This window comes from Colletes gigas, unplaced genomic scaffold (genome assembly GCF_013123115.1).
Source record: "Colletes gigas isolate AHSC1104 unplaced genomic scaffold, ASM1312311v1 Colletes_gigas_Sc00013, whole genome shotgun sequence".
Lineage (NCBI taxonomy): Eukaryota > Metazoa > Arthropoda > Insecta > Hymenoptera > Colletidae > Colletes > Colletes gigas.
The window spans coordinates 909,881-929,607 of NW_025106642.1; the positions used below are offsets into that span (position 1 = coordinate 909,881).

Here is a 19,727-nt window from a genome sequence, read left to right on the forward strand (position 1 = left end):
TATGTTCGTTAATCATTTCTCTATATATTTTTTTCATATAATTAGTAAGTTATAAACGATTACTGGAAGCGAGAATTATTTCAATTATAGCGCTAAAAAGTGCCGCAAAACAGTGTCGCCATCTAATATCAGGGATTCGAACTCAAAAAATCGTCCCAGGATCACAGAATGTTAGTGGAGGTATCCGGAGTACAGGTTCCCCCACTCCTGCTACTCCTGTCATGCAGTACCTTGATTATTCATTAATAACTCATTTCCTGGGATTCAAATATGAACTTTTAGAATTTGAGAATATAGTATAGACCCTTGGCAATATTCAAGGATAGTTTTTAGAACCATTCCGCCCGTAATTAACAAGTTATTAACGAATATCGGAAGTCGGAACATTTACGGTGCCGACTTCCCGATATTCGTTAATAACTATTTAATAAGGCATGAAATGGTTGCGGCAGGTATCCTTGAATATTGTCAAGGGTTTCAGCTATGCTATTAAACTCTAAAAGTTCATAAATTAATCTCTGAAAAGGAGTAATTAGTAAATTAATGAGCAGTGGTTCCTTGAAAGCAGTGAATTATTGATTTTTGCTTGTGGCGCCAACTAGTGGCGAAAACAGCGTACTATGTGTTTCTTGGCTTGTAATTAACTACTGCTCGTTAATTTAATAATAACTCCTTTTTTAGCATTAATTTATGAACTTTTAGAGTTTAATAACATAGCTGAGACCCTTGACAATATTCCAGGATACCTGTCGCAACCATTTCATGCCTTATTAAATAGTTATTAACGAATATCGGGAAGTCGGCACACGTGTTCGAACTTTTAACGCGTCACCTTGGGGATCTATCGCTAATAACTAATTAATTAGAACGAGGAGCGTTGTAAAATTGGTCTTTAAATGTTGCCAGGGATGTCTACTTGGTTCTCTAATAGCAAAACTATGTGTGTTATTGGCGAAAAATTGATAATTCATCGATTAAAGAAGACAGTAACACAGCCGTAAATGTTCCGACTTCCGATATTTGTTAATAACTTGTTAATTACGGGGGGAATGGTTCTAAAAACTATCCTTGAATATTGCCAAGGGTCTATACTATATTCTTAAATTCTAAAAGTTCATATTTGAATCCCAGGAAATGAGTTATTAATGAATAATCAAGGTACTGCATGACAGGAGTAGCAGGAGTGGGGGAACCTGTACTCCGGATACCTCCACTAACATTCTGTGATCCTGGGACGATTTTTTGAGTTCGAATCCCTGATATTAGATGGCGACACTGTTTTGCGGCACTTTTTAGCGCTATAATTGAAATAATTCTCGCTTCCAGTAATCGTTTATAACTTACTAATTAAGTGAAAAAAATGTATAGAGAAATGATCGAAGAAAAGTAATATTTGAAACAGTTGTAAGGGGTTATAAAAATGAAGAAATAAATGGGAAATGTAGAGGAGAATATTTACTTTATTTATAATTTAAATGTTATAAAAATTAGTAAATTACAAATTGGAATTATCATTTTGCATTTTTATCAATTCTTCTAAACATACAATATTTTCCTTTCTTTTTAATACTACTTTTTCTAATTTTGGTGGTAAATTAACTCCAACCAACGCGGATACCGCACTCTTTTTATGCGATCCAGCATCTTTTCTTTTCTTGCGCTGTAATTTTTTCGTTCTTTTTATCCTTTCCTCTGACATATGGAATTTCTGAATGTGCTCTGATAATCTGAATTTCGATGAAATTTCTACTTTGCATATATCGCACTGATATTTTAGTCCAAGATGGTTAATTTTTATATGAAAATCTAAGTTTTTTTTAAAATAATAAACTCGTGGGCACTTGTCGTACGGACAAGGTATTACTGATCTATTTTCTATGTGCACCTGAGAATGAACTTTTAAATGATATTTACTTAAAAATACTTTATCACAATCCTTGCACCGATAATCTAAAAATAAAAATCATTGGTGGAGATTATATGTAAAAGGAAACATAAAAAAATGATGTCAAAATGTACATACATATTACGTGCTGTGTTTTTAAATGGGCACAAAGAAGTAACCATTTTTCAAAAATTTCAGAACATCCTGACACGGTGCAAGAATATCTTTTTTTTCTAGTCACATGATTTTCCTTATGTCTCTTAAATGTTCTAATATTTGTAAAGCTTCTATTACATTGATCACATTTATGTTTTACTCCGGTATGCGTTATCATATGTGTCGCAAGGTGATATTTTTTCGTGAAAGTCTGACCGCATTCTGTGCAAGTCAATTTACCATGATCACCGTGCATCAAGTTATAATGACGCTTTAAATTATGTAGATTACTAACAACCGATGGACATTCGGGACATCTTAAATTAAACAAAATTAAACATACGTTTAAACAATAAAGCTCAAGTTCCATAAAGTAAATTTTACTCACTGATACATTTTCTTTGTCAAACAATGAGTTTCCATATGACGTTTTAAGTGAGAAGAATTGGTGTAGGCTTTATCACATCCTGCATAAGTGCAAATATAATTTCTCTAAAATCGAAAGGAAATATAAACTTAAAAATTGTTTAAAGTTTCAAAATGTATATGAAATGAATAATACCTCTCCAGTATGGAATCTTATGTGTCTAGCCAATCGGTTTGGTCTAACAAAAGCTGCATTGCAGCCAATGTAAGTACATTTGTACCTTTTTTCATCTACCATAGCTTGAGCAAAGGGAACATCAGATTTCTGTATCGTATTACGATTTTCAGTTTCAGACAAAATACCATTGGTCTCTAAAGTTTTATCTTGTCCCATTGTGTTTTAAACAATGTTTTACTACACGTATCGATTTATGATAGTTTAATACTGTTAAGGATAAAAGAGTAAGATACTAGAAATACATATAATACATTTGTCCGATGTTGGTAAGTTCTACATTAACCTCTCACAGTACCATCCACTAATTATTTCTAATACTTGAACCTTATCATAGATACATGACACTAAACGTAAATGACATTCGATATCATTCTATTTATACGCATAAAGTACTTTTCTGTCAACAAAATATCACTATCCACGTTTTATCATGTGCCCTATTAATTCATAAAATACATGCAGAGAATCAGCTGTTCACCGAGCCTGATCGAGTCGATCGTTAGTGAAGTTTTTTTTTTTTGGTCATGTTTTCAGTTTTCATGCCCGATCAACGAACCGTCATGGTGTAATCAGCTGTTGATATATTTTCGACAAAACTGTACTTTTTTTTGAATAATTTTTACAGCATAATTGTTAGTAAGTTTCTTCGTGGGTAAATATGAAACGCGCAGGATAAAATTACGGTGTCGTTAAAATTCCATGATATTTGTGCATTCGGTAACAGATTTTACGAAACCAATAGTGTACAGGAAGGTTAGGTTAGCCTATGTTCGTTTGACAGCATACGAAGGTGAGATCGAATGTCAAATTAAGATCACGTAAATAGTTCAAGAGCTAATGATAGATTATAATATACATATATATATAAGAGTGAAACGTTATTTTCAAAGGATATTTCTTAAATTGTGGAAGATGCGATGCGTATGAAATTCTGCAAGAGGTTAGATCATCTTTGGTGCTCGACGTTAGATTTTTGTTCTTTGGGTTTTACTAACATAAGTGCAGAATTTGTATAAAATGTACGTGCAGACACAAAAATTACAAATCTATTATAGTAATAGTGAAAAGAAATACTACACAAATAATGAAGTGTGTCATTAATGTATTAACAGTTATGATCTAATTCTAGTTATCTACATCTAATGAGCGCAATTTAAAGTATATTGCTAATTTGTTTTATTATTAGATTACACACGGTAATATAACTACAGAAGCAAGCATAACTTAAACTTCATGTAAATCAATCAATTGTTTAAATTTTCAAAGTATTATTGTATTATTTCCGAAGATATTATTTTATTTTACATAGGTTCAAAATTTCACATTTAATAGAACAGACAAATATAATTTATATTACTCTAAATGACTAACAGTTTGTTACGAATAATATCAGAATCTTCAGAGAAATAATGGGTCAAACACTCAGCGAGCCTGTGACAGCTAAGAAGTCAGCATGCTGCAGAAATTCAAACTACCGTGTCGGCAGTTCATGTATGCAGGGCTGGCGTACTAAAATGGAAGACTGCCATGTACATATACTTTCATTACCAGACGATCCTGGTACTGCATTCTTTGCAGTGTACGATGGCCATGGAGGTGAGAATTTAAAAATAAAAATGTTAAGATTATAAGCGGAAGTATCATCATTTTCTAACAGTTTGTATCAAAAGAATTGCTCAGTTAAAATAATGATTTACATACAGCAAACTAAAAATATTTACTTCAAGAGGAAATTTCAGGTTCTGTTATTACCATTAAGTAAAGAATTATAGTAAATAAGTATAACTATAATTGCTTCCGCACTCAAAGAAGTGATAGATAATATTGATAGGTGCAGCAATGGCACAATACGCTGGAAAATATCTTCACGAATACATAACTAAGAGAAGCGAATATAAGGCTGGTAACATAGTTCAAGCTATACAAAATGGTTTCTTGGAATTGGATGAAGCAATGCAAAATGATGCAGTGCTTAGAAACGAGCAGGGTGGAACTACTGTCATAGCACTCCTTATCAAGGACAATGTCATATATAGCGTAAGTTTTTTTTATCAATTTAATGTTCTTTTGTGTGTTCCTGACTTAAAAGATTTTTATAGGCAAATGCTGGTGATAGCAGAGCGGTAGCAAGTATTAATGGTAATGCGGTATCCCTTAGTCGGGATCACAAACCAACATTAAAAGATGAACATGAACGAATTGAAGCAGCCGGTGGTTGGGTTGAATTTAACAGAGTCAATGGCCAACTTGCATTATCTCGTGCTCTTGGAGATTTTATGTTCAAACAAAACAGCTGTAAATCGCCACAAGAACAAATCGTGACTGGTAAATATAGTAAATTAATAAATAATTAATTATTATTGAAAGACATTTACTTAAATATTTATTTTTATATCTACAGCATTCCCTGAAATTCGACAGTATCAAATAACTGAAGACTGGGAGTTTGTTATTTTGGCCTGTGATGGTATTTGGGACGTGATGACAAGCATAGAAGTAGTTAATTTTGTACGAACACGTATAGTTCAGCCAAAATTCGGCACTGGCCAAGAAAATGTCACAATGGATCCCGAAGAAATTTGTGAAGACCTTATGAAACATTGCCTCGCGCCAGACACTCTAATGGGCACTGGTTGCGACAATATGACAGTCGTCCTAGTTTGTTTTCTGCATAGAAAACCATATTCTCAATTAATTTTGCGTTGCAAGGAAAATCCTTAGTTATTTAAGTTATTATTTTATCTCGATCACCTTTTAAATTCTTTATATTTCATTTTACAACACAATAAAACAATCGTGCTTCATTATTATTACTATCGTTAAACTTCATCATGGACTTTCACCTTTTTAAACTTTGTCAACATAAATTTCTTAAAAACAAAATTCATTTGTAAGGGTACAACATTTCCGTTTGTCATTATTGTCGATGTGTCTTATTCACTCTTCAAGGAGAAAATTATAAATAAGCCGAATTATAAGCTTTTATTTACAATTTCGAACAATAGACAAGAAGTGTCCAGATATAAGTTTAATAACAATCTTAGTAAAATGCAGTAGATTCTCGTTCAAAGTCCACAACGATCCTGTAGAGATGTAACGGCCGCATTAGCAAGAGAACTTAATCTTCCTGCGACCTTATTTACGCCTTGACGAACACTTTCTCTAACATCCTCTAAATCTACAACCCCTGCTCCTCCACTACTAAGACGCATTGACAAAGACGACGTGGAAGATTGTGTAGAATTTCCTGTGCCAAAGTAGTCAGCTGACGAAATACTGGATGAACCTTCGAAACGACGCAGATTGCTTTTACGTTCCCACTGTAATTAAAATAATGTGAAATTTGATCTGAAATTAGAAACAAATGTTATCAGTAAATAATATGAGCTTACAGAATCATCATCTTTGCTGTCTTGAAAATACTGATCTGAACTAATAGCCTTGGCACTACCAAATTTCTTTTGTGCTTCTCCTTCTGCAGTTATTATTTTACTGTCGCTCTTGGTACTGTTTGGACGGCTCGACGGAGCTACTCGTTTCGGCGGTTCTGGCTCTGACATAACAAAAACATCCTCACTGCGAGGCTTATCGTTGCTATTACTATTGAATGGAATTGATAAGGCCTCATAAAATTCGTCTAATGTAATGGAAAGACCTCGTTCGACATCAAAAATTCTCGGTTCAGATGCAGTTATAGTCTTTGATGATGTTTCTTGCGTTATTGACCGCATATCGCCAAGTGCAGAATGGCTTGCACCACTGTAAATTATTTATCACACATGCTTTAATATATTATATTAAATTGTTGCTGCAATATAATAAATCCTCTATTTATGCGGTTAATTCGTTTCGATATTTCGATATTTCGCATAACTCGAAACCGCATAATTAAAGGACTTATATTTTTTCTTTTTTAAGTATTAATACTCGAAGGTATAATAAATATAGGCTTTAAAAATATCTATACAAAACTATTAAAAAAAAGAAGAGCAGTATGCAATTTTAATAAATGAATTTATACAAAAAGTACAAATATTACCTTCGTGTATTGAATCCCATACCAAGGCGCTCTGCTTGTGTTGCTTTGGATGGATCTAAGTGTTTTGTTCTCTCTTCTACTTTTTTAGCTTGTTCACTTAAATTCTGCTCGTATCTATAGGCAAGACGGGTAGCAATTTCTTCCTGTTCCTCTTTTGTGTTTTCCTGGCGAACCATCTCCTGCGACTCTTTACCAGTTTCAGCAACATTTTTTTCCAACTCTTCAAAATTTGTTTTAACCCTTTGTGCGCCTAAACCTCCAGTTTTTTTCCCTAACTAATATAAAAAATACTGTAATACTTTTCTTCGCTAAAATTATATTAGTAGCATAAAACTATATTATAGTAATATATTACAAAGTTCGACTTAAAAATGTTTCATGTAATGCAGTACTAAACTGTACTGTATTGAATATAAATGATTAATGAATAAACAAATATTTATATACTTACACCAGATCGTTTGTTTTGAACTTTCCTGCCTCCTATGGTAGGTTTCCTTTCAGATAATGAATTTACAGTGGTATCAGATAATTTAACAGTAGGTCCCAAAAATTGAGAAGTGACTTCTGATATAACTTTTTGATTGTTTTTTTCAAAATTGTCATTGTTTGGTACAAGATTGGCAGTTGTAATTGAATTTCCTTCAATATTTGTTATAGATTCGGTATGATCTAATTCAAAGTTTTCATGTTCCTTAAAGAAGTCGATTTCACTTTGTTCCTCGGACATTGATGCAGAATTCTCATCTAAATGCAACTATGAACAAATACCATTTAAACAAGAATTCAATTGTTCTGACAGTGAATTTAGATATAATCGCATTTATACTATATTTCATTTAAAATACATGTTATTAGGTGAGTTAGTTACATAATAGAACTGGTTTGAAGTAATTATTGAGCGTATGATAATGTGTAAAATGAAATATATGGTAACAAGGAAACAACTCTGTAGAAAAAATTGTGCAGTTTTTACAACCATTGAGAAGAAACAAAATATGAAGATAACCACTTATCAATTTTAAAAAGCTATTTTGTGAAAAATAAAGTACCAAGCGAACGTTAGTAATTTCAAGATATTGCCTTGTAAAAGCAGTTTTACAGCTCACCATTTTCTTATTTTTTGTCGAAGGAAGAAAAACCTATAATTACCACATTTACAGTTACAAAATTTTTGATTAACTAAAGTGTTCTTTATGGTTCATATCCATAGAGACCCTAAGTTTTACCTTTGTTCCATAACGTCGCATTGCTTGAGCAGATGCCTGCGCGAGTTTTTCTCTGTACTGCATGGCAGTACGCGAATTATATTTTTGTTGTGCATCGGTTGTATAATTGTGTTGTGCAAAGTATTTTCTCTGAAATGTACAATTCAAAGATTACATTATTATTGATAATTACTTTAAATGCTCCATGAAATAATAATGAAATTATTATTATTATAACAACAGTAACAAACAAAGAAACTAACAGCATTTGCATTTCCACCTAGTTGCATGTTCCTTAATTGTAGCCAAGTCCAGTTTGTATCAAGTTGAGTTGATCGTACAAACGTCAAATGAACTCCTAATCCTCGATGCACTGCAGAGCAATCGATACATAGGAAGACGCCATAAGTCACGCTGGCCCATGCTGGATTTTTTGCATTGCAATCGAAACATGCCTAAAAGATTAATAGAGGCAAATATGTAGCAATACTTTCTGACACATCATTTCAATACTATTTTAATTGAGACTAATATATGTAGTTTAAATACACAAAGAATAGGGAAAATATTCGCTCAACATTTTTTTAATAAAATTCAATTTTCTCTAAGATTTTTTAAAAGATTATTTAGACTTTTTACAAATAACAAATACATTTATAACCATAGTTATCTATTGACCCATTTTACTCAAAATTGAATCAGATCTTAAGATTAAAATATAAATTTTCATTAAAATCTATGGAGCCATTTAGACACAATGGTGTTAACAGATATACATTCCAACGTATATTTGTAACACATAGACGTACATACGCACGTTTAAAAAAGTTATTTTTAATAGTTAAAACATGATTAACAGATCTTAAAACGTGGTTTTCCGTAAAAAGAAATATTTTTTCTCGATTACAATACAATTTTGTCTTATATATCGGAGAGTAAAACGTCCAAATACAATTTCAATGCGTATAGCAAAGCAAAACGTATGTTCAATTATAAATCATAACTTTAATTAACGATTTTAAACTTACTTTTTGCGTAAGAATTGATCATTTTGTGCAAACATTTCTGAAATAAAAGTGGACACATATCTTCCTGTGATACGTACAACGACAAAAAGAAAGTTTCACAGAAAATTACAGGTTGGAAAATAAAATTATGACGTAGGCTTTAAAATTATTGTCAGTTATCATTTTACATATTTTGTTATTATTTCGGTATTCTACATCATAGAAGGAAGTAGCGTATAAAGAAGCAAACCTTGTTTGTTGGAATAGCTCGTAATCTTTTGAAAATGTCTTCGATATCACTTTTACTTGGGGCTAGATCTGCCATTTTTGACGTGTTGTCAACGGCCTCGCAAAGTATTCTGGGACGCGTGGCGACGGGTACTACACTATGGATAGAGGTCGCTTACTTACGATTTAAAATCTAATTTACCTTGAGATCCAGTAAACGTTAATGCCATTTAACTAGCTATAAATTATTAATTGCTACTATTTAGTCCATAAAAATGGATTTTGTTTAAAATATTTTTTAATTATTTAATGTGCACAAAATGTGAAAGAGTGACCTTTAAACATATGTTCACATACTATAATATTTCTGAACTATTATTGTATAATCAAATAACGCAATGATTTTAAGAAACATGAATTATATTAAGAATTTATTATAACTTTCTTCCTCATACGACAAGAAAGTAGAACAAACTAAACTTGTACGATTATCGATTATATCAACATTTTTTTTTATCCGTCGATGTATCAGATCGTTGTCCAGTACTCGGAGAATCGCTAACATTTACTTCTTCTTCTTCAACCTCCAAGCTGTTCAATCTACAATTGTTAATGTTACAACGCTGTTTATTAAAAATAAAATTTATACAAATAACTTACTCATCCTGTTCAAGACTATATAACATTTGAAACCCAGCATCAAGACTAGGGGGAAAGCCCATTTCAGGATCTAGTAATTGAAGAGTCGGTACCTCCCGATAGACATTACCAAATTCATCGAGTTCCTCAAATTGCAATTTATTGGCTGCTTCGTCCAAGACCATTCTAAAGATTGAGAAAACATTGACAGAGACATTCATTTTTTGAAATACCACAAGCATTAAGTTTAGATTACCTCTGTTTTTCCATCATTGCTTCAACCTTCTTTCTCATGTTTTCTTCAAACTTCAGAACATATTCTTGATAGTAATCGTGAAGAGCAGCTACACCACCAACACCTGTTTCCAACAAAACTCTTTCTGCTATATCCTAGAAAAGTAATATATTGAATAATAATATTACTAGTAAGAAGAAATACATAGAATGAAATTAAAGTAAACAATTTTTAATGTATCATATTTTACAGGAAAACCGTGATCTCTTTGTTCGTATGCCACCTTCATTAAAAGCGTCATTCTTCTTAAAAAATGATCCACAATATCTGTAAGCGTCTCTATAGCTATATCCGATGACTCTTCATATCCACTGTGAGCTAAGAGAATAATCACTGCATGCCTCAATATGGAACGTGCTGTTTCTGGTGTGAGATAATGCACTGTAGAAGAATCTTTGAAGGCAGTTCTAAAAGAATACAATGTATTTATAATTTTATAAATAGAATACATTGTGTAGATTTCTCAATTTTGATACCTTTCTTTCTGTACAGGCAAAAAATGAAACGAATTTTGTGTCTCTTTCACATCTTGTAAGTCTTGTTCCTCGATTGTAGTCATGTTTCCCAATACCATTCCTTCCTCCTACAAATAAAAGACCTACAGTAGTGCCCATATAAGTAAGTGGGCAAAAATGTGGTCACCTATGTGGCCACTACTGTATATGCATTATTTTTTATAATTATTCTGATATTACCATCATCCGTAACTGTTGATGAAAGTTTATAGTATTCAACACATGAAGATTTCCCACAGGTAGCCTATAAATAAAAAGATGTATCAAATTATACAAAATTTAATTCAATTCATAAATAGTAAATAATTACTGTATATATTCAGGTTGCCTATCAATTTGAAAATCACAATCTACATTATTCGAGTCTTCCATAACTTGTCTCCAAACATTTTCTATGATATCTGGAGTTATGACTTCTGGCTTGAGAGTTTCTCTTGCTGGTAATTCTCCCCATAATAAACCAGTCCCAATGTTTTTAGTAGACTTCATAATAAAAACTATAACACAGTTATATAGCAAAAATAACAATAATCTTAACTCCTAAATCACACATAATGTAATGTACATTTCAAAATTGTAATAAAAGTAGTTTTCATATGAAAGCTTATTTTTATAGTTTACTAGAGTCAAAACAAAGTAAATTATTTACATATTGGTTTGTTTACAACTTAACACAAAACAATACAACATATATAAAAGTACAATAAAAAAAAAATTGATTTTTCTATTCAAAATCCCGCGCACGCACATCCATACAGCGATCACGTGCTACGTAGTAGTAGTGTAACGTCATTGTATTTTTGTTAAGAACCTGTAATCAAAAAATTGTACGTTTTAAAAAGGACTCCAGGTTTGTCTTACCTAATAATAGATTATTTTTAAAAAAATTACTCCAAAGGAGAATTTTACGCGAATGGAATTAAAATTTCGTTTAACATTATATCTCGGTTGATTCGCTTGAACTTGACATAAATATTTGCTAGGTTAGAATCATATAATTCTTGGCCGCCATAATTCTACTATTGCGTGACTTACATCGATTACACTATTACACACTCTATCAAAGCGAGTTTCGATACATTCGATAATCGATAATATTTCAAGCATACAGTTGTGCAATTTATATAGTTGATTAATAAAAAGCAGATTTTATCTCTGACAGTTATAGAATTTATCAAGAAATATCAAGTAAGTCGTCAAACCTAATATAAAATTTTAACAAAACGCTTTCAATGATTTTAGTTTTTCAAAAGTTTTTTTGTTCATCCGCGGGAATTTCTTTGTTATACTAAGCAATTTGCTATAATTATCAATTATTTGAATATATTAATTGTTGACAACAGTATTCGATTATCTTATCACACCTGATATCCAAAGTATGTTTCGTTTTTGAATTATAAAGCATATTGAAACAATATAGACGTTGTAAAAAATTCGTAGACGATATTATTCGTTCAAATAATATCATTTGTGCATATGCTTCGTATTATCGTATGATCTATAAAATAGTATGTTTTTTAAGCATTCGAACGTCCGGTATAATTACATATTTACTACCTAAATCGCAAACATTAACCGTACAATATAATTCTCAAGAAATGTTTTTAAAATGAATGTTATTTGCTTGTAAATAATTCAAAAGAATCATATGAACTGTTATTATGTGTGAAAAAATTATTGAAAAAGAGTGTTGATTCAAGTATTTTTGTTTTTTAATTATTATGAAAACAATATGAAAGTATAGTCTAATGTAGATTGATTTACACTTTTACAGTATTCCATAACGGCAACGAAAAATGTAGTAGTTAAAATTAAAATCATGTTAATGATACATGTATATAAGAATAGTATGATTAAAGTAATAATAACTACCAGAATTAAAAAATTTCATTAGACCATATTTGCTTTTCTACAAATAATTGTGCATTCTTCTTTCCTAAAAGAATAAATGCGAATGAAGAGGTTGGTAACTATAACCAACAAAATTGTATTTTAGATCAATAATCAGAATGATAATGCTTGGAGTGACATTGTTTTGAAATAATATTAAAACAATGCTTCATATGTTATACTGTTCATAAAAATGAGGAAAATTTTAGTTTTTCACTACAGTGCATCATGTACTCTAAGAGTAATTCTGCAAGAACATCATCTATGTAATATGGAAGACTGTCATACTTTTCGAATATAAAAATAATTTAGGATAAATCATTATATAGAATAAACATATAATGGAAAGTGCAGCTGCTTCGATTTTAAAGCGAGCAGTAGAAATGGACAAGAATGAACAGTATACATTGGCTTTTGTAATGTATCAAGAAGGCGTGAAGATGCTTCTTGATTCCATGAAAGGTATATTCTTTGTTTTTTTTCCGGTACTATTTAACAATCTTCTGTGATCGTAATTGTGTCTTATAAATATCATCTATTCCTTCTCATTTTACAAGCATTGTTTACATGTACTGAATCTTTTTATACTTCGTTCTAATACTTTACATACCACTTCATTTTTACTCATTAGTAATAAAACAATATAGAAACAAAGGAGCGGACTAGGCAAAAACATTTTGCTACCAAAGCATCAGAATATTTAGATAGAGCGGAAAAGTTGAAGGATTTAATTGACAACAAAAAGGCTTCTGGAATATACAGGGAATTCAGTAAAATTGAAAATGGTAGTACAGGGCATGGTTATGCTTCTGTGTTTGGCAGATTCTTAGATGCGACAGTTACATATGTTCACATTGAGGATCCATATATAAGAACATTTCATCAGGTATTACAGTAGTGCCCACCTAAATGACCGCACTTTTGTCCATTTAAGCGACCGCGGACACTTAAGTGGGCACTACTGTATTTCTATACAAATTTTAATAAGATATAATTTATATATATGATAATACTCTTGTTGTTACTAAAATTACAATTGATTTTTAGTGTCAAAATTTTGTGAGGCTATGCGAATTACTTGTGACAAAATGTTGCGCATTGTCAAAAATATCATTAGTTACAACTCTTGATACACAGGATAAGAATCAAATAGCAAGATTGCAAGAGTTGAAACAGAGTTTAGCATCTCATCTAATTAGCTTTGAATTTATATTTTCTGACACTTTACATGACAGACAAATATTGTAAGAGTATTTATATTTTTTTTAGACATAATTACATCCATTAAAATTTAAAATATTTTATCTTTGTCTTAATACTGTTCCAGACTCAGTAATGGTTGGGTAATTAAGATAGGACGTGGCTTAGACTATTTTAAACCATCCAATGGAAAGTTTGCACTGGGTGCTTGTGACCTTGAATTAAGACCTTGTCTAGAAACAACCGTAGACATATTTCACAGAAGTCAATTAAAAAATGATGATACATAGCAAATTAAATTCGATCGATTTGGAAATAAACAAAACATTTTGATGTGATCATTTCATTAAAATATTATACATACAATTTTTACGTCATAATGTAGCATATATTTTTATTTACACTTTTACTGTACGATCTACGATGTACTTAAACTATCATGCAACAAAATATATTATTTTTTCAAATATTTTTTGTGTTTGTCTTTTAATTGTACCTACACTAAGGATTCTAATACAATATTTTTATTTATGCAGTATATATGTATATACATCATAACGAAGTTTACAGTATATTGTATGTACATATAGTGAAATTATTTTTATAAACATATGATTTTTGCATCGTATCTGAAATATTATGCACCATGTACTTATGTACAACTTCGAAACTCCGTGCGTTTATTTTAACTCAAAGTACTATAGTCGCTGGCTTTAGCAATATCAATTTCTTTCGCAGCTCTTTTGCACGCTCTTCTCAAAGACTTCGTATACCTCAATAACCCAGCCTCGATCTGCTCTTCGTCCTCTGTCAGAAGGTCGTCGACCCTACACGATGGAAGACAATCCGCCCCCCCAACTGCGACAACCTGCCTCGCGATTTCTGGATCTACGCAGAGCCTCGTGAGCGCGGCCGCGGCGGTAATTTCTAAGCGTTTATAGGCTTCTTCTAAACCTGGCGGCCTCATTCTGAGGAAGGAGACCAGCGCAATGGACGCGCGAGCTTCTGCCAAATGCGACCAAGCTTCAGGGATGCGAGCTAATTCGCTGACGAGGGCCGCCACCTGCTCCATCAGCCAGACATTTTTGCCAGACGATTTCTTCACGCTTTTCAGCAACTTTTTCACAGTGTTGTGGTCCAATATCACGAGTGCACATGTTCGGGACTTGGACAGGTGGTTGAACGCGGCTGCGACCAATAACAAAGTCTGCCCGCAATTGGTAGTCTCGACTAGACGATTCAAGGGCGGTATTAAATCTTTTGCAAATGGTTCCAAGTATGGTAATCCCACCGCATTAACCCACGGCGCTGTTATTTGCACAACCAATGCCGTTGCCTCCATTTTCTCCTTCTCGGACGAACTTTCTGCGACCAAGAGATCCGTTAATATTTCCGGACCGTCGTCTTTAACGAACTGATCTATCGCTATTGCGGAACAACACACGCTTGCTAAAGCGCGCAACGAAGCCGCGACAAAGTCTTTCGATGTTCTTCCGGCTGAGATCAGAGACGTTAAGAGCGCTCTGATACCCGAACATCTGGTAATACTGCTTCCAGCTCGTGGCCCTGCCAAACCCAGGGCGGTCAAAGCTGCCAAAGCACCTCTGGCTACCGTGGTGTCATCCTTTGGCGCTTCTTCCAATCCTCTGACCACTCTCTGCAAAAGATTATTAATTTATAATTTACTAATTTATTATTTATTAATTTACCCCACCGTATATAGAAATTTCACGCACTTCGATATAGAAGTCCAAACGAGTATTCACAGCGCTGTCGACATAAGTCTTCATACTTTCAAGCTGCGCCAATATTCCTTTCAAGCTACTTTGCTGAATTCTACGCGGTGGCGGAGCACCGAGTTCTGACAAGACGGAAAAAGCATCGTCCTCGATGGCACGTAGAAGGTCCTTCTCGGATCTGCCACCTTCTAGATGTGCCACTTTACTGAAATATAACACATACTCGTCAATATCTGCTATGTTCATAGACATTTGCGTAACGACTATTGAAGATGTATTATTGAAAAAACTCGTTACTTACTCGAATATGTACTGATAATGTCGATCAAACTGCTCTGCTCTTACAAGCAGCTTGTTAGCGGCAGCGGTAGCCAAGGACGACAGGGTCTTTAGATCCTTCATGTCGTCCTTCTCGGAGAAAAACTCGTGGACTTTTCTCCGCGGTAGAGCTTTGCTTTGAAGAGTATTGGTGCACTCGTTTTCGGTGTTTGATGCGAGATTACCAAGCCATTCTCTGACCGAAGAAGATTGTCTGTATATTCTGGAGTGCTGCAAAGACCTGCAGGTCGGTTCTGTCTCGGTGCAGTTGGTTGTTATCGAGGCGTTCGCGATACGCGGTTTTGCTGCATCCTCGGGTGGTTCGGCCGCGTACAGAAAATCGCCCAAACATTCGTCCTCTATGGAAATAGACGGTGGAATCGCCGATGCATCTACTTGGTCGTCCTCAGGTCTGTGAAACGGACACCTCTCTTTTAATCACGGTCGAAATATTGTAAGAATTTTTAAATTATGTAAATAAATTTTTCGCAGAATGTATGTATATACTATACATGTGTTGCAAAGGTTCATTGCGCAAAAATATGCGCTTGCTTCGCAACAAATCGGTGATATCGGTTAAATTGCTTGACATAGTTAAGCAATTTACGACATCGATGTTTACAGAAGGGCAAGTAAGTCCAACTACGAATTCTTGAACTTCCTTCCGCCGCTGTATCTTATCAGTTTAAGAGCTCCGAAAGGACCACTGTGTATCGTTATTGGAATCTACAGTACCTGAGGCGCGCCATAACGAGACAGAAGTCTCGACTAATGTCGTCACGACATAGCTAAGGCTTAACAATTGTCCATTCCATTCAGCATAACCAGGTGCACATGATTCCCTTCCGGAACAATGAAAATCGACGCGAAACGGTACACGGCAAACGCTGACTAATCGGTCACCTCCGGAACTAGAATCGTTTTCTCACGGACACGATGACTAATATCATTCTGTTTCTTTCGACTAAGCTCGTTGTACGCGATCACCTGTACACGATCCGCGGTAGCTTGGATTCTTGGTAAGTTCGCTGTCGCCTGGGACCTCAGCCGGTTGACTCAAACCTTGTCGTCGGTCTTTCATTTACGTATTCCTCGTGTGGCACGTTGCATTGAATCACGTACTGGCGCGCGTCAATTCTACAGGGCGTTGAAAAAAAACGCATCCCGCGCCCGCAATGGGAGGATCTATCGAACGCCAATCGTGGATCCGAATCGAAGGTAGATAACACGATGGACAAAGCGAAGATAAAAATAAGCTGTATTTATATTCGAGTAGAGTATCAATATTTTTATACTCGAGTAGCATCGACTATCAGTATGTAAATATTACAAAGACAAGTATGTAAATCGATCATCTTGTTCGTAGTATGTACTTTGCAATGGTATTGTAAAATCTGTTAATTGTTCCGCTCTTATAGATCGAGCTTAATTTGCGTCGTAGATTCTTAATCGATGTTAATTGACGACATGCTACGGAATTTTCCTGCCTATTTCATTCGCGTCATCGAGATCCCGTATAAGTTTTATAAGGAATATCGGCTGTACGATTTCCGTACTCGTCGCACATAACAATTTCTTGTTCGACTGAATATTAACGATGTGATCTACGTATGCAAGTCATTGCTTTAAACTATTCGATATGCGATTTGATAAAATTGATATTTCAATGGTCAACATGTTAACTTTCAGTGTATCTGGTGTACGATGACCAATTTACGCGCCTGTGCGCGTGCAAGGTGTTCAATCATTCTATAGGGGTTGACGAAAGTTTACGAAACGTCGGGAGAACAACATGGGAAGTGCCTTACGCGTTGCATTCCTATCGCTTGGCTCAGCATAGGGACACAATCGTGACGATTCATGTTTTTAAAACATACATTCTTCGCACCTTATCGAATGCTACAAGGTGTGGCTCAGTTTCAGAGATAATAACTTCGTACCTCTTAATGCGAGATGTCTTAATTTCGTAAGTTAGATATCTAGTAGAAGCATTACTGCGTCAAGTAAATCTTAACACGAGTCAGATCAATCCAATACATTATATCTGATCTGAATCATCTAACTCTTCTTTCATTGCATTGTCTTTTAATGAAGTTTTTTTTTAATTTAAATTACCTTTTCTTTTTTGACGCACTTCGTTCAACATATGCGTTAGAGACACTTCGAGATACAATTCTTGAACCTTTGGGTGTCGATGTGCACGTGGGATTTAAAAGAGTTTCATCTTCTAACCAATTAGAATCCAGCTTAGAATGCGCACCGTGTCGTCGATCCTTAAATCTTCTGCGTCTCCTACGACGCCTCGGCGTTTCGTTCTCGTATAATTCGGAGCAGTTTGATCGCTCTGAATCGGAGAAGCCAGAATCCAGGCTTCGCAGGTCGTGACTCACAGGACTACACGATCGATTCGCCAAAACGATGTTACCCTCGTCCTCTTTATCTTCGTCTTTTATGTCCATCGTGGCTCTGCAAACATTTCCAGAAATTACCATAATATAATATCGCTTTGTCTTATGAAAATAACTTAAATTGAAGCAACCATCGGTTCGATTACAAATCAGATTACGTTTTGCCAAAGTCTACCATCGACTGAATTCGTACAAAAGTAAAAGCATCGATGTCTCCCGAGAAATTCATCGCTAAACTAGCCACGGTTGTAATAACCGGAGGCGTATCGTTCCAGTTAGAAAAACTAAAGTATTTAGTGAAATACAAACAGCGTTGTATGTCAATGCGATAAGAAAAATAGCCGATAACGGGACAAATGAACGCGTTCGACATCCCGATTTCAACTTCACTCACATCTGAGTCATTACGTCTCCATCGCAAATCGACGCAACGGAATATTGTTGATTCACGTTCTCGCCAGGACAGATGTGTATTGCCGTGATATTTTCACCGTCGATCGTATCGCTTTCATTGATACTGGTCGACCGTTCCTCCGCTTCCTCTTCGAGGATCGTGAACTCGCGCCGAGGATTCTGCTTGACCTTCGCGAGATCGTTCCGCGCGGCAAAATGATCCACGCTTTCTAGATCCTGCGAAGCCATGTGGCTCCAGAACACTTTGCTCTGATTTCTTTTAAACGCACTCATTTTTCAGTCACTTTTCGAACCACGTCTCGATTCGATTCAAATTTCGCGAGAGTTAAAGATACTTGGAAGAATCCCTTCGTAATTTCTCGTTCGATGGTACAACGAAGATGAGTAGCAGAATAATGCGACGACACACCGGGGTGGTTTCACGACTCAACAGAGCGTAACGACCCTCTCACAGGTCGCGTGCCCGGAGAACCTTATGGTGTCCATCGAAACCCCCACGGAGATCCGATCGAAAACACTCTCGTTTAAGCCTACACTTTCGATAAATTAATGCTTTTTCTTTTCACTCAACCGTTCTTCATAATAGGTTTTACTTTAAACGCACCTTAATGCGGCAAAAATATTAAAATATATTAATTGCACAATATTATCTTCAGTTTGGATACTTAAAAAATGTATCGGTTGATCGGCGAAATTCTCAAATTAGTTGTTATTAATTTACATTATCAATTTACATTTTCTATATGCAATTGTGTTTTACTATATTATAATGAGATCACGAGTGATTTGTTTCTCGTAGGCATCGATCGATCCAAACGAATTGATGCTTCGCGAACGACTGACTTGGATCGGGTCGCTTCCGACTTCCACCCGTAAGTCGCGCTCCCTCCCCGCCCCGAAGCTCGTAAGCCAAAACAGGAGCTCCTCCCCTTCTCTTTTGTCGCTTCCACGGGGTGCATACCTCTATCGAATGCTACACGTACCCCCGTGTTCCCCGGCATGTGTGATCCATGTGTAACCGCCACAGCGTAACTAGGTGCATTCTTCACGCAAGACGTGCAGTGGCGTAAATAGAAAATCCAATCAATATTTCAAACCGAGGTGATCAAGTGGATCGCTTGCTTTCTTTGTACTTCAGATATATTTTCTAGAATATTGGTATTTATTTAACGATCATCCTGC

General features: G+C 34.7%; 6 protein-coding genes across 15 annotated transcripts; 2 read left to right on the top strand and 4 right to left on the bottom strand.

Moving 5' to 3' along the window:
• Positions 1-1,537: 1,537 nt before the first annotated feature.
• On the bottom strand, positions 1,538-3,142 carry LOC122399405 (zinc finger protein 317-like; the record flags this gene model as incomplete). Its single annotated transcript, XM_043400069.1, has 4 exons — positions 2,604-3,142; positions 2,430-2,533; positions 2,024-2,358; positions 1,538-1,950 (listed from the first exon to the last, which is right to left on the bottom strand). Coding segments are annotated over exons 1-4 (1,050 nt in total), but the record flags the coding sequence as incomplete, so codon positions are not given.
• On the top strand, positions 2,850-5,381 carry LOC122399406 (probable protein phosphatase 2C T23F11.1). 4 transcript variants are annotated; one of them, XM_043400074.1, is made up of 5 exons: positions 2,850-2,869; positions 4,039-4,241; positions 4,477-4,682; positions 4,745-4,970; positions 5,047-5,381. In XM_043400074.1, exons 2-5 carry the CDS (start codon positions 4,055-4,057, stop codon positions 5,364-5,366), a joined length of 939 nt encoding a protein of 312 aa, XP_043256009.1. In that variant the 5' UTR covers positions 2,850-2,869; positions 4,039-4,054; the 3' UTR covers positions 5,367-5,381. The 4 variants fall into 4 exon arrangements, with proteins under 4 accessions (XP_043256009.1, XP_043256007.1, XP_043256005.1 ...); XM_043400072.1 differs by lacking the exon at positions 2,850-2,869 and adding an exon at positions 3,205-3,435; XM_043400070.1 differs by lacking the exon at positions 2,850-2,869 and adding an exon at positions 3,463-3,585.
• Positions 5,382-5,710: 329 nt separating this feature from the next.
• On the bottom strand, positions 5,711-9,376 carry LOC122399404 (ADP-ribosylation factor GTPase-activating protein 2). Of its 2 annotated transcripts, XM_043400067.1 has the most exons (8): positions 9,150-9,376; positions 8,156-8,347; positions 7,914-8,042; positions 7,794-7,826; positions 7,136-7,441; positions 6,685-6,959; positions 6,038-6,404; positions 5,711-5,965 (listed from the first exon to the last, which is right to left on the bottom strand). In XM_043400067.1, the coding sequence occupies exons 1-8, from the start codon at positions 9,222-9,224 to the stop codon at positions 5,711-5,713; spliced, it is 1,632 nt and encodes a 543-aa protein (XP_043256002.1). In that variant the 5' UTR covers positions 9,225-9,376. The 2 variants fall into 2 exon arrangements, with proteins under 2 accessions (XP_043256002.1, XP_043256003.1); XM_043400068.1 differs by lacking the exon at positions 7,794-7,826 and having other exon boundaries at positions 9,150-9,374.
• Positions 9,377-9,596: 220 nt separating this feature from the next.
• On the bottom strand, positions 9,597-11,203 carry LOC122399517 (STAGA complex 65 subunit gamma-like). Of its 2 annotated transcripts, none has more exons than XM_043400250.1 (7): positions 10,887-11,203; positions 10,757-10,820; positions 10,538-10,644; positions 10,285-10,468; positions 10,023-10,156; positions 9,788-9,952; positions 9,597-9,727 (listed from the first exon to the last, which is right to left on the bottom strand). In XM_043400250.1, exons 1-7 carry the CDS (start codon positions 11,063-11,065, stop codon positions 9,628-9,630), a joined length of 933 nt encoding a protein of 310 aa, XP_043256185.1. In that variant the 5' UTR covers positions 11,066-11,203; the 3' UTR covers positions 9,597-9,627. The 2 variants fall into 2 exon arrangements, with proteins under 2 accessions (XP_043256185.1, XP_043256184.1); XM_043400249.1 differs by having other exon boundaries at positions 10,252-10,468.
• Positions 11,204-11,243: 40 nt separating this feature from the next.
• LOC122399518 (MIT domain-containing protein 1-like) lies at positions 11,244-14,106 on the top strand. Of its 5 annotated transcripts, XM_043400255.1 has the most exons (6): positions 11,408-11,426; positions 11,560-11,764; positions 12,676-12,928; positions 13,114-13,352; positions 13,514-13,710; positions 13,794-14,106. In XM_043400255.1, the coding sequence occupies exons 3-6, from the start codon at positions 12,808-12,810 to the stop codon at positions 13,954-13,956; spliced, it is 720 nt and encodes a 239-aa protein (XP_043256190.1). In that variant the 5' UTR covers positions 11,408-11,426; positions 11,560-11,764; positions 12,676-12,807; the 3' UTR covers positions 13,957-14,106. The 5 variants fall into 5 exon arrangements, with proteins under 5 accessions (XP_043256186.1, XP_043256189.1, XP_043256190.1 ...); XM_043400251.1 differs by lacking the exon at positions 11,560-11,764 and having other exon boundaries at positions 11,244-11,426; positions 12,796-12,928; XM_043400254.1 differs by lacking the exon at positions 11,560-11,764 and having other exon boundaries at positions 11,246-11,426.
• A 42-nt stretch (positions 14,107-14,148) lies between these two features.
• LOC122399425 (protein inscuteable homolog) lies at positions 14,149-19,292 on the bottom strand. Its single transcript, XM_043400102.1, has 5 exons — positions 18,526-19,292; positions 17,839-18,189; positions 15,707-16,135; positions 15,403-15,610; positions 14,149-15,323 (listed from the first exon to the last, which is right to left on the bottom strand). The coding sequence occupies exons 1-5, from the start codon at positions 18,816-18,818 to the stop codon at positions 14,352-14,354; spliced, it is 2,253 nt and encodes a 750-aa protein (XP_043256037.1). The 5' UTR covers positions 18,819-19,292; the 3' UTR covers positions 14,149-14,351.
• Between the last annotated feature and the right edge of the window lie 435 nt (positions 19,293-19,727).

Coding starts and splice junctions, on each gene's coding strand:
- LOC122399517 (XM_043400249.1), bottom strand. CDS start 11,065: ATGAAGTCTACTAAAAACATTGGGACTGGTTTATTATGGGGAGAATTA. Junction 10,469..10,537: donor TTGCCTGTACAGAAAGAAAG/GTATCAAAATTG, acceptor GTATTCTTTTAG/AACTGCCTTCAAAGATTCTT. Junction 9,728..9,787: donor TATAGTCTTGAACAGGATGA/GTAAGTTATTTG, acceptor TAACAATTGTAG/ATTGAACAGCTTGGAGGTTG.
- LOC122399518 (XM_043400251.1), top strand. CDS start 12,808: ATGGAAAGTGCAGCTGCTTCGATTTTAAAGCGAGCAGTAGAAATGGAC. Junction 12,929..13,113: donor GCTTCTTGATTCCATGAAAG/GTATATTCTTTG, acceptor AAAACAATATAG/AAACAAAGGAGCGGACTAGG. Junction 13,711..13,793: donor TTACATGACAGACAAATATT/GTAAGAGTATTT, acceptor ATACTGTTCCAG/ACTCAGTAATGGTTGGGTAA.
- LOC122399425 (XM_043400102.1), bottom strand. CDS start 18,818: ATGAGTGCGTTTAAAAGAAATCAGAGCAAAGTGTTCTGGAGCCACATG. Junction 16,136..17,838: donor AGTGCGTCAAAAAAGAAAAG/GTAATTTAAATT, acceptor TCCGTTTCACAG/ACCTGAGGACGACCAAGTAG. Junction 15,324..15,402: donor GTTTGGACTTCTATATCGAA/GTGCGTGAAATT, acceptor AATCTTTTGCAG/AGAGTGGTCAGAGGATTGGA.
- LOC122399406 (XM_043400070.1), top strand. CDS start 3,563: ATGCGTATGAAATTCTGCAAGAG. Junction 3,586..4,038: donor CGTATGAAATTCTGCAAGAG/GTTAGATCATCT, acceptor GAATAATATCAG/AATCTTCAGAGAAATAATGG. Junction 4,242..4,476: donor AGTGTACGATGGCCATGGAG/GTGAGAATTTAA, acceptor TAATATTGATAG/GTGCAGCAATGGCACAATAC.
- LOC122399404 (XM_043400067.1), bottom strand. CDS start 9,224: ATGGCAGATCTAGCCCCAAGTAAAAGTGATATCGAAGACATTTTCAAA. Junction 6,960..7,135: donor TTCAAAACAAACGATCTGGT/GTAAGTATATAA, acceptor TTTTTATATTAG/TTAGGGAAAAAAACTGGAGG. Junction 6,405..6,684: donor ATGGGATTCAATACACGAAG/GTAATATTTGTA, acceptor AATAATTTACAG/TGGTGCAAGCCATTCTGCAC.